Genomic DNA, 12,850 nt, shown 5'->3' on the forward strand with positions numbered 1-12,850 from the left:
TGAGCCATGGAAATAGACTTGTGCCCTGTGGCTCCTCTCATTGGCAGTTTTGGATGCTCTATTTGCATACTAACTAACAGTTACAATTGAGTTTATCTCACTGAGGAATTGAGTGTTAGTAACTTAAGCAACCCATTTGAGCCATGAAATGGTGTCATAAAAAAAAAAGAGTGAGGAGCGTTTAGGGAAATGTGCCTTGTCCCAGATCTGCTGTCAGGGGACACCAGTCACTCAGGCTCCCGAGTGCATCTCAGTGCAAGAGGCGTCACTGCAGTACCTGGTTAGATTCCAGGCTGCATCACATCTGGCCGTCGTTGGGAGTCCCATAGGGCGGCGCACAATTGGCCCAGCGTCGTCCGGGTTTGGCCGGGGTAGGCCGTCATTGTAAATAAGTATTTGTTCTTAACTGACTTGCCTGGTTAAATAAAATAAAAAGTCAACCTGTGTCTGAAATGAAGGGCAAATTTCACAGGTAAACAACAAACTATGATATGTTAACTACTACACTAGGAAGAAAGAAAGAAGAAAACAAATCCACAACATCTTTATAACAGGAAAGCAATTACATAGGTAATCAAAACTTGCAATAGCTATGTTTCCATTAACTTTTCCAGTGATTTTTTTCTCGATATTTAATTCACAGACAGACGCGTATATTGCCTACCACCGTGCGTTTCCATTAAACTGTTGTGTCGATAAAAACAGCTGGACGTAATGACGTCACAAAACCTAAAACGTCGAATAGAAATGTGGTTGAAGTGTATCCATCATCTTATTAGGCATATTGCGTATTAATAAAGTGGCTACAGCATGTATGCCCAGCCCACATATCTTTCATGTCTCAGGTAGCCCGCAAAATCCAGGATGGATATAATACAAAAATGGACTAATATTTGCAATATTCTTATCATTCTCATGTCAATTTATCGCAATTGTATTTACTTGCAGTCACGCATGCCTAGATGATCTGAAACAATTTGATAGTGAAACTTCAAATTGCAATGCGAAGCAACTCAAGCATTCTTGAAAGTCAATACGAACTTTGTCCCGCAAAGAAACATTATTTTTAATTGTTGAATAAATGGATGTTGCGAGCAGTAGGCATTAGAATTACATGTGGAGTGAAGTTTTATAGTTGATAACATAATGTGTCAGCATACCTTCAAAATTATTCGGCAGTCATATTTATTCGAAGAGCACAGTTTCCATCATCAGTAGCTACTGTGTGTTTCCATTAACTTGTCCAGTGTATTTTTGTAGACATTTAGAAAGTTCGCATAGAAAATAGATTGCCTACTACGGTGCACTTCCATTTAACTATCTTGTGTCGATAAAAACAGCTGGACATAATGATGTCACCCCCCCAGAAAATAAACATTTTTAGAGTGGATTTTTTATTATTTTGCTAGCAGTAGGCATTTAGAATGAAGTGTGGCGTGGAGCGTTATAGTTACGTGATAACATCACGTGCCCAGTTTACCTTCAAAATTATTCTGCAATCATCATTTATTAGAAAAACACCATTATTTGTTTCAATAAAGAAAGTTCGACAAAATAAAAATCCCCCCCTGTCGAACAGATAAAAATGTTGTTGATCTTTCATAAATGTATCATATATCTGCCGTTTGCATTACACATGTCGCAATCATTTTTGGGGGTCATTGCTTTGTAGAACCTGGATCAATTGAATCCTATGACTGCATCTTGCCTACGTCACATTTAGCCTTTTGGCAGACATCCAGAGTGACTGAATAAAGTCAATAAGATAATCAATGTTTACATTTTTTTATTGAACCTTTATTTAACTCGGCAAGCCAGTTAAGAACAAATTACAAACCCGGACGACACTGGGCCAATTGTGCGCCGCCCTATGGGACTCCCAATCACGGTCGGATGTGATGCAGTCTGGATTCATTACGCTAAAATGCTGAACGCAGTTAGAAATAACATCAACCAACTAACAATGCTTTCTCGTACTGAAATCATTCTGCTGGCAGGAAGCACAATCTTGACTAACAGGACATTTTCACACAGATGAATGGGAGACCTGTGCCACAGTGAGCATTTGACCAGCCCACTGAGGTGCGCAGATGGATGCAAGCGTTGCGGCCCACATCAAGGTGTGTGTACCAGTTTTCGTAGTAGAATCCTACACGGTCGATCCACAGCCACCTGTCCTGGAGATAGAATCCACCGATCCACGCGCTGTGCCGGTTGGCCATTGTCGTTAACTGCTGCAGGAAGCGATACTGTCGGGGGTTCTGAACGGAGGCCAGGTTTGCATGCAGAGTGTTGCAGTGTTCCTCTGCGTTGTGCCACGACAAGTATGAGTTCACAAAGAGGAAACAGCGTGACTGATGTAGGTACCAACCATCAGGGCAGTGCAAAAACCTTATCTCTGGTGCTTGGACCAGCGCAAGAGAATGAGCCTCAGCTTCCCCTTCTTCAAGTAGAGCAAGCTCTACTTTGTTGTCTACCAGTTCTACTATGGTCTCCATTGGAGCGTCACCCAGCGGCTTCAGTGGCCCAGTCTCTTTAGCCTCCTCTAGAACTGGAACAATGCTCAGTTGTTCCACTGCCACAGCCTGCTGCTGCCCTGCTGCTTCCCTTAGAGTTAAGGCCACACAGAGTAATACAGAGATGCTCAGGACCTTCATGGTGATTTTGCTGGTTAACTGTAGCCGTAGGTAAGTCACAGGTAGTCTTTTCTCAGGTAGGCCAGTGATGGAGTGATGAGTGGAGTAGCGGTTGCTCCGCTCTTTATATACTGTCCCGTCCTGTATGCTCTCACCAAAGAACGTTACGTGACACAGAGCAATGATAAGTGGAATTTTTATGGTAGTTATGAACGAAGCTGTAAATTGTGATTGGCACTGGAAATTCATTTCCTGAAACCTTGGGTGTTTACGGTCTTTAGCCCGCCGTGTTCCAGTAAATTATGGTAATAAGGGTGTGTTACACTGAAAATAAACCCAGGTGACAGGAATCAGTTCCAGTAAAGACCTGTTCCAGTGGTAGCATACCTGATTCAGCTAGGTCTTGGTGAGCAGTTTAGGTCTATAAATACAATCTGGGGTGTAATCATTAGTCCAAACTGTATAGCAAACAGAAAACGTTTTGCAACAAAAAGAAGCGTTTCTATTGGGCAAATTCAGGTGGGTCGTACTGTTTGCTTCTGTTTGGTTCCAAGTGAATACACCCAGACAGGTGTGCTAATTTAAGGTTAGACTGAACCCACAGGAAAAGGGTTGCTGGGCAGCCCTGCAGTAAATGATAGTAAAACAATCTAGGCTAGGGGTTAGGGTTAAATTTAGGGTTAGGGGAATGGTTAGCTAAAAGGGTTAGGGGACGGGTTAGCTAACATGCTAAGTAACGTTAGTTACAAAGTAGCAAAACAAGTAGTTAAAGTTGCTAATTATCTAAAATGCTAAAGTTTTCTGTGATGAGTTTCGAACTCGCAACTTGGGTTAATATACATATGTGTTATAAACCCACCCTTGATTTACGTAATCAGCTGTTTTATGTAACCATACTAAATGTAATTTGAGTGTCCCGGATTTACATTTACGATGAGACCAGGCTGTTTAGTTGGCTTGTACCCAGTAAGCAAAATGGCTTTGAAAGTCTTTTAGACATTGAAAGTATTTTAGACGTCTTTTCCATTTTAGGAGCTGAATGAAAGGTGAAAATGCATATTTTCCGGACGTCAAAAAAATGTTTCTTCTTTATGTCATAAATACATCTTATATGGATGGATATTGAAAATATGTATTTTCCAGACGTTGAAAAGTCATATTTTACGGATGTTGAAAATACATATTTTCCAGACGTTAAAAATACGTATTTTCAGGACATTTAAAATCAGGTTTGTTTCGCTTCTGAACTAAAGTTGAAAGGATGTATTTTCTGGATGTTGATATCAGTAAAAAAAAGAAAATCCGAATGAATGTTTAAAATACTTAATTTACAGACTTTAAAAAAAATTTGGTCATTGATTCTATGTTCAAATTTCAACTGCACCTACTGTACATTCTCAATTAAGTAATCATATCACAATATCAATTTCTCTGAAGATTGCAACACAGAATATTTAATGTTGCTCCCATCTGTCACATGCACTTATGCTAGCATTTTCAAACTGGCAGCTATGATTTAAGTAGCCCAACCTACAGTATAAACCTTCAGACCACAGTTTAGTTCAGTAGAGTACATTAGAGTAAAGTAGGCTACAATACAGTACACTATACTCTACTGTACTCTACTGAACTATACTTTTCTTTACTGTACTTTACCATAGTGTACTGTGCTCTACTGTACTGTGCAGTACTGTCCAAACTTGTGAACCATAGATGTCTATGATTGGTTCAGATTTGATCTGGTCTGGACCAAATTTGAACCAATCACAGACAGCTATGTTTCGGGTCAAATCTGAACCAATCATAGACGTCTATGTTTGGGCCAAATATAGGCCAGTCTGGACCGGACGTCTGTGGACGTTGAAATCAAAGCCAGTTCAGACCGGACCAAAGCAGAACTCAACTTAGACTAGCTAGCTACTTTTGAAGTGAAGCTAGCTAGCAGCTAAAAGAGTCTATAAGAAACATTTGTCTCTGGGTGCTCTGGAGCCAAAAGGTGTCCCCCAATGGACAGAAATATTGTCCAGAAAGTATCTAATTGGACAGAAAGCTACACATCTGAACTCCCTACACTCATTACCAGCAGTCAAGGCAAACCTGAGTCAAGGGATGCTTGACTTCAACGGCGATTGGCTGAAACGGACAAATCTCTGACCGTCAATTAACAGCTACACCATTTCACAGTCAGCAGCAGCTACCAAAACAGACTCGGTGTCGGAGAGCCAGGTAAGCATCAAGTAGGCTAACCAACTTAAAACTTTAAGTAGGAGCCCCTTGCTTCATACCCTGTCCTAATTCCTTGTGCGATCTCTGTCTGGAAAATGAATGACTACCTTTATCTCTCTACCCATCTCAGAAAGGTACATGTTGGACTATAGGAAGAAGATTCTAGCCATCCGCTCCAAGGAGAATACTGTAAGGTACCCTGAGAGTGTCTGACAGCTTAACAAAACCTCAATACCCTCCAACTGCGTGGTCTTCCATTGAGAGAGATAGACTTTCTCACTCTCACCAAGGTAGCAAGTTGCAGATGCACATTCACCTGAACCAACCTAAGGTGCCGCAGTGCACCCACTAACACTCCTTTGTTGTTACTCACCAGGGTTTAGCCAAAAGTGTCTCTTTGGAAAATATCTACTTGGCTCACTGTGTTAAGGCTACATCAACATGTTTACATGATCTGTTTGTGTTCTCTCTAATTTGTGTTTTCTAATGTTCAGCTATCTGCCAGAGCTCTGTTTCCCTCTAATGGTGATGGCGAGTATGACATACTCAGAGAAGATCTGTATTGAAGTCATTACACATTCAACAATTGCATGGGCAGAATCATGCATCCTTATTGTGTGGTATTTGGGGTTGTGTGTGTGAGCTCCCGTTGACTGACCTCTCCCCTGCACTGCAGCATCAAGCCATGCGTAGGCACAGTGCAGCCTAGGCCGCGTCTCGGAGGTACCGAAGGCCTGAATTTGAGGGCATGGGAGGCCTCCACTGGGTCACTCAACTGCAACACCCTGGTGGGAGACAAAGTGGCGGCCGGCCCTTGCACAGGAGCTTGCTGAGGACCTCTGGGTCAAAGGTTAGGGGACACATTCAGTCTCTCACTGACCCTCTTTCAAGTCAGTTATTCGGGATCTTTCCTTGAGCTTGAATCCAGGGTCTTGTTCATTAGGGCACACCGTATCAAAACTTATTTATTATTGGTGGTATTGACTAGTTTGGAATTGTTTTCCTAGACGTGGATCTGCAGAAGTGTGGGTTGTCCAACGAGAGGGCACTGTCTCTGCTGGAGGCTCTGAAGTCCAACTCCACTCTCTGTGTCCTTGACATCAGGTGGAACCGCTTAATGGGTAAGTTTCAACTTCCATTGCTCTGAGTGGAGGGGATTGTTTCACTCACGGCACCTGTCAAAACTTATCTTCTGGTAGTAGACATATCAGAATAATTATGTCTAATAGGCTTGCTGCAATGTTCTTTGATAGTTTGTATTAGGCCTAATATGAGGCCTTCTTCCCCATCTCCTCACACAGACAACGAGCTGGTGAAGATTGTGATCGAAAGAGTTCTCATAAACGCTAACGGTCAATCCTCTCAGGTAGGGGTGTGTCTGCTCCTGGCTATTAAAGGAAACATTGGGAACTGTGTCCATGATCAATTCAAAGTGGTATGACACGCATCGTATTGTGTGTGTGTGTGTAATTTCTCAGTCGTATATGCTCTGCGTTTTATTTTGTAGTACTCCTGGATCAAGCCCTCGGCCCTCAAAGACCAGAGTTCAGGTGTTTCTCAGCAGCCACGCCCCAGAGCCAGCAGGTGTATCCCGTTGCGCACTGCTAAACGCACTGGACGACAGAGGTGAGGGCAGTCGTCAAGGAGGAGCAGTAAAATGATCCCATTGAATTAATGGAAATCTCATGTCTTCCTACAGGACGAAACGTGTATCTTTATAACAATAATAAAGAATAAAGACTGAAGTCAACTTCCATTGTCCTCCATGAGTGCCTGAATATTCTCAAGTTTAATGTTTTATTAGAAGCATGTACAGGAGTCACATGGTATACACTGTCCAACAAAATGCTTACATGCAGTTTCCTTCTCAACAATGCAACAATAAGTTGCATAATAAAAGATAAGAATACAAGCATAAAGTAACCCTTAGTTCTCTTTAATGTCCTCCTGTCTTGACAGAGGGCTTCCTCCAGGCAATACAGTGGCAGAGCTTTGTGGTAAGCAATCCATTTCTCATATGATTAGAGACTAATTCTGACACAGTGCACATCCTTACAGTGTGGCGTTTTAAAACGTGACTACTTCAAACTGCAGTGCATCCCATGATTGGCTCATGTTTGTTTTTCCACAGAAAAAAAATGTATGCTCTCCAACAAATTAAAATAATACAAATGTTTGCATGTTATTTTGAAATTAATACGTGTCACATATCAGTTTGCAAAATGTTTTAAAAATAAATAAATAATTTTGTTAATAAAGCCGCATACAGTCTCTTTTTTTGATTTCTTGAGTAAGGCAGTTCCAAAATGCAGGTGTTTGAGTCTAGAACAGTGCTTTCTGTGGTGGTGGGGCAGCCAGCGGAAAATACGGAGTGTAGGGGTTGGTAACATTCTCTAGTTGTGCCGTGATTGGCTCAGTGTTCCGTCACTAATGGGGACACTACGTTACCGCAAAATCTACAGGGAGAGCATGAAAATTAAAGCCAAGGGGTACTGTCATAGATTTACATTAGAAGTGCCCATTTAAGAAGGCTGAAAGGTCATTGGCCACAGATAAAATGACGTCAAATCACGTTGGTTGAGAGAATGTCATCAAGGCAAAGGGTGGCCACTTTGAAGAATCTAAAAAATTAAATATTTTGATTTGTTTAACACTTTTTTGGGTTACTACATGATTCCATGTGTTATTTCATAGTTTTGATGTCTTCACTATTATTCTACGATGTAGAAAATAGTAAAAATAAAGAAAAACCCTTGAATGAGTATGTGTGTCCAAACTTGACTGGTACTATATATTACACACTACCGTTAAAAAGTTTGGGGTCACTTAGAAATGTCCTTGTTTTTGAATGAAATGCAATTTTATTGTCCATTAAAATAACATAAAATTGATCAGAAATACAGTGTAGACATTGTTAATGTTGTATATGATTATTGTAGCTGGAAACAGCTGATTTTGTATGGAATATCGACATTTGAAGTCGGAAGTTTACATACACTTAGGTTGGAGTCATTAAAACTCGTTTTTCAACCACTCCACAAATTTCTTGTTAACAAACTATAGTTTTGGCAAGTAAGTTAGCACATCTATTTGTGCATGACAAGTAATTTTTCCAACAATTGCTTACAAACAGATTATTTCACTGTATCACAATTCCAGTGGGTCAGAAGTTTACATACACTAAGTTGACTGTGCCTTTAAACAGCTTGGAAAATTCCAGAAAATGTCATGGCTTTAGAAACTTCTGATAGGCTAATTGACATAATTTTTGTCAATTGGAGGTGTACTTGTGGATGTATTTCAAGGTCTACCTTCAAACTCAGTGCCTCTTTGCTTGACATCATGGGAAAATCACAAGAAATCAGCCAAGATCTAAAAAAAAAAAAAAAAAAAAATGTACCCCTCCACAAGTCTGGTTCATCCTTGGGAGCAATTTCCAGATGCCTGAAGGTACCACGTTCATCTGTACAAACAATAGTACGCAAGTATAAACACCATGGGACCACGCAGCCGTCATACCGCTCAGGAAGGAGACGCATTCTGTCTCCTAGAGATGAACGTGCTTTGGTGCGAAAAGTGAAAATCAATCCCAGAACAACAGCAAAGGACTTGTGAAGATGCTGGAGGAAACAGGTACAAAAGTATCTATATCCACAGTAAAACGAGTCCTATATCAACATAACCTGAAAGGACGCTCAGCAAGGAAGAAGCCACTGCTCCAAAACCGCCATAAAAAAGCCAGACTACTATTTGCAACTGCACATGGGGACAAAGATCATACTTTTTGGAGAAATGTCTTCTGGTCTGATGAAACAAAAATAGAACTGCCATAATGACCATCGTTATGTTTGGAGGAAAAAGGGGGAAGCTTGCAAGCCGAAGAACACCATCCCAACCGTGAAGCACGGGGGTGGCAGCATCATGTTGTGGGGGTACTTTGCTGCAGGAGGGTCTGGTGCACTTCACAAAATAGATGGTATCATGAGGAGGAACAATTATGTGGATATATTGAAGCAACATCTCAAGACATCAGTCAGGAAGTTAAAGCTTGGTCGCAAATCGGTCTTCCAAATGGACAATGACCCCAAGCATACTTCCAAAGTTGTGGCAAAATGCCTTAAGGACAACAAAGTCAAGGTATTGGAGTGGCCATCACAAAGCCCTGACCTCAATCCTATAGAAAGTTTGTGGGCAGAACTGAAAAAGAGTGTGCGAGTAAGGAGGCCTATAAACCTGACTCAGTTACACCAGCTCTGTCAGGGGGAATGGGCCAAAATTCACCCAACTTATTGTGGGAAGCTTGTGGAAGAATCCCTGAAACATTTAACCCAAGTTAAACAATTTAAAGGCAGTGCTACCAAATACTAATTGAGTGTATGTAAACTTCTGACCCACTGGGAATGTGATGAAAGAAATAAAAGCTGAAATAAATCATGCTCTCTATTATTCTGACATTTCAAATTCTTAAAATAAAGTGGTGATCCTAACTGACCCAAGGAAGGACATTTTTACCAGGATTAAATGTCAGGAATTGGGAAAAACTGAGTTTAAATGTATTTGGCTAAGGTGTATGTAAACTTACGACTTCAACTGTATATAGACGTACAGAGGCCCATTATCAGCAACCATCATTCCCATGTTCCAATGGCAAGTTGTGTTAGCTAATCCAAGTTTATCATTTTACAAGGCTAATTGATCATTAGAAAACCCTTTTGCAATTATGTTAGCAAAGCTGAAAAATGTTGTTCTGATTAAAAAAGCAATAAAACTGTCCTTCTTTAGACTAGTTGAGTATCTAGAGTATCAGCATTTGTGGGTTTGATTACAGGCTCAAAATGTCCAGAAACAAATAACTTTCTTCTGAAACTCGTCTGTCTATTCTTGTTCTGAGAAGGCTATTCTATGCGAGAAATTGCTAAGAAACTGAAGATCTCGTACAACGCTGTGTACTACTCCCTTTACAGAACAGTGCAAACTAGCTCTAACCAGAATAGAAAGAGGAATGGGAGACCCCGGTGCACAACTGAGCAAGAGGACAAATACATTCGAGTGTCTAGACCAAAAAAAGGATGTTATTACGATAATATTTTTTAAGTAAAACTTTTACTGTGGTCAAACAGCTTAAAACGGGGTGCCTGGACACTATATGATACAAATATAATTATAAATTATCCATTTTGTCTCCATAAAACCAGAGTCCAGTCTACTCACTAGAGTCCCTAGAAAACAAAAACAGGTGAGTTTGAACAAAAAGTTAGGTCATAGGAAGCTTTATGTTGACATTTGAACAGTGAGACACAGAACCATGGACAGTTAACCTTTTAGAATGTTATGTTGTCGGGCCTATATCCAAATATGTGGCCCAAAAGCATATTAATATGATGTTATATTTTAGTTATTGCAAGACCACACACTGGTAAAGAGAAAACATGACTTTCTGTCTTAAATAAACTGGGATGGAAAATAGTCAGTTGGGGTTCTATTAACCAAATATGTTCCGTTTTTTCAGGGGGGGCTGTGCTGGGCAGAGTAAAAGTCCAGCAACACTCCATATTATTCACAGCCCCATGAAATGACACCATACATGGATTCTGCAGACCCTACTGAGTATTCCCTACAATACCTTTACTGCGGCACCTAGTATAGTTTTTGCTCTATAAGCCAATATGTATTCCATATACATTGCCTTGAGAAAGTACATTATACCCTTGACTTTTTCCACATTTTGTTGTGTTACAGCCTGAATATATTTATTTTATGCCACTTATCTACATACACACAATACCCCACAATGACAAAGTTGAACATTTATAAAAACTGTAACACTGAAATGTCTTGAGTCATTAAGTATTCAACCCCTTTGTTATGGCAAGCCTTAATACGTTCAGTTGTAAAAATGTGCTTCATAAGTCATAATAAGTTGCGTGGACTCACTATGTAAGGACTGTTCAATGCTGGTCTGACCAATCGGAATCCATGCTTCAAGAATGTTTTGATGATTTGGATGTTCTGGGATGCCTCTGCTCTGAGAATAACATTGACGTATACACTGACACAGTGACAGATTCCGCGTTCAAAACAACTGGGAACTCCCCCAAAAATATGAGGTCAAATCATGACGTCAGTGATCTTCAGGTAGGTAAAGCTCTAGAAAGAGTCCCGAGTTCCCGAGTTGGATGATCGTTCAAATAGATTTTGCCCATTCGGAGTGTATTTATTTTCCCCTGAGTTCCCAGTTGTTTTGAACGCACTGAAGTTGGAGATTTGAGTTTCCAGTTGTTTTGAACACGGCAAAAGTTCAATCAGGAGGTGTCTAGGGGACAATTAAAACCTATCCTAACCAAAAAACATTTGCGCAAAACTGAAAGTGCCAACCACCACATTTAACCACGGCAAGGTGACTAGGAATACGCTTGAGTACAAACAGTCCAGTTATGCCCTCCATAAGGAAATCAGACAGGCAAAAAGTCAACTGGAAAGTGGAGTCGGAATTCGCAATTCAACAGCTTCGATACGAGACGTATGTGGCAGGAACTCCAGACCATCACGGATTATAAAGGGGAAACCAGCCACGTCCTGGACACCAACATCTTGCTCCCGGACAAGCTAAACACATTCTTCAACCGCTTTGAGGGAAACACATTGCCCACAACGCGTGCCAGTGCCGCTCCCGAGGACTGTGAGCTCTCCTTCAATCTCCCTATCCCAGTCTGCTGTCCCCACTTGCTTCAAGGCGTCCACCATTGTTCCTGTAACATTTATTTATTTATTTAACTGGCAAGTCAGTTAAGAACAAATTCTTATTTACAATGACGGCCTAGGAACAGTGCCTTGTTCAGGGGCAGAACGGGGATTCGATCTAGCAACCTTTTGGTTACTGGCCCAACGCACTAACCATTAGGCTACCTGCCGCCCTAAAGAAAGCAAAGGTAACTGAACTAAATGGCTATCACCCCGTAGCACTCACTTCTGTCATCATGAAGTGCTTTGAGAGGCTAGTTAAAGAGCATATCACCTCCACCTCCACCTTACCCAACACCCTAGAACCACTGCAATTTGCAAACTGCCCCAATAGATCCACGGGTGACGCAATCACACTGCACACTGCTCTATCCCATCTGGACAAGAGGAATACCTATGTAAGAATGCAGTTCATTGACTACATCTCAGCCGTCAACACCATAGTACCCTCCAAGCTCATCATTAAGCTCAGGGCCCTGGGTCTGAACCCGCCCTGTGCAACTGGGTCCTGGACTTTCTGACGGGCCGTCTCCAGGTGGTGAAGGTAGGAAACAACACCTCCACTACGGTGATCCTCAACACAAGGGCCCCACAAGGGTGCGTACTCAGCCCCATCCTGTATTCCCTGTTCACCCACGACTGCGTAGCCAACTCAATCAGATGACAACAGTGGTAGACCTGATTACCAACAACGACAAGACAGCCTACAAGGAGAAGGGGAGGGCCCTGGTGGAGTGGTACAAGGAAAATAACCACTCCCTCAACGTTAACATTACGAAGGAGCTGATCATGGGCTTTCAGGAGAAGCAGAAGGAGCACACCCCCATCCACAAAAGCTTCAAGTTCCTCGGTGTACACATCATTGACAATCTGAAATGGTCCAACCACACAGTGTGGTGATGAAGGCGCAACAGCGCCTCTTCAACGTCAGGAGGCTAAAGAAATTTGGCTTGGCCCCTAAGACCGTCATAAACTTTTACATGTGCACCATTGAGAGCATCCTGTCGGGCTGCATCACTGCCTGGTACTGCAACTGCACCGTCTACAACCGCAGGACTCTCCAGAGAGGGTGGTGCGGTCTGCCCAACGCATTACTGGGGGCACATTGCCTACCCTCCAGGACACCTACAGCATCCGATGTCACAGGAAGGCCAAGAAGATCATCAAGGATCCCAGCAACCCGAGCCACGGCCTGTTTAACCTGTTACCATCCAGAAAGCGAGGTCAGTACGGGTGCATCAAAGCTG

At 41.8% G+C, this 12,850-nt stretch overlaps 2 protein-coding genes across 2 annotated transcripts; one reads left to right on the plus strand and one right to left on the minus strand.

Annotated features, from left to right (window-relative positions):
• Positions 1–1,765: 1,765 nt before the first annotated feature.
• On the minus strand, positions 1,766–2,914 carry LOC139545695 (ladderlectin-like). Its single transcript, XM_071353727.1, has one exon. The coding sequence runs from the start codon at positions 2,883–2,885 to the stop codon at positions 2,013–2,015; it is 873 nt and encodes a 290-aa protein (XP_071209828.1). The 5' UTR covers positions 2,886–2,914; the 3' UTR covers positions 1,766–2,012.
• LOC139545696 (centrosomal protein of 78 kDa-like) lies at positions 2,914–7,133 on the plus strand. The gene is made up of 5 exons (XM_071353728.1): positions 2,914–4,862; positions 4,993–5,712; positions 5,884–5,983; positions 6,164–6,228; positions 6,370–7,133. Exons 2-5 carry the CDS (start codon positions 5,611–5,613, stop codon positions 6,490–6,492), a joined length of 390 nt encoding a protein of 129 aa, XP_071209829.1. The 5' UTR covers positions 2,914–4,862; positions 4,993–5,610; the 3' UTR covers positions 6,493–7,133.
• The last annotated feature ends 5,717 nt before the right edge of the window (positions 7,134–12,850 follow it).

Source organism: Salvelinus alpinus, chromosome 19 (genome assembly GCF_045679555.1).
Source record: "Salvelinus alpinus chromosome 19, SLU_Salpinus.1, whole genome shotgun sequence".
In the NCBI taxonomy this organism is placed as follows: domain Eukaryota; kingdom Metazoa; phylum Chordata; class Actinopteri; order Salmoniformes; family Salmonidae; genus Salvelinus; species Salvelinus alpinus.

Coding starts and splice junctions, on each gene's coding strand:
- LOC139545696 (XM_071353728.1), top strand. CDS start 5,611: ATGGGAGGCCTCCACTGGGTCACTCAACTGCAACACCCTGGTGGGAGA. Junction 5,713..5,883: donor TGAGGACCTCTGGGTCAAAG/GTTAGGGGACAC, acceptor GTGGATCTGCAG/AAGTGTGGGTTGTCCAACGA. Junction 5,984..6,163: donor CAGGTGGAACCGCTTAATGG/GTAAGTTTCAAC, acceptor CTCCTCACACAG/ACAACGAGCTGGTGAAGATT.
- LOC139545695 (XM_071353727.1), bottom strand. CDS start 2,885: ATGAATTTCCAGTGCCAATCACAATTTACAGCTTCGTTCATAACTACC.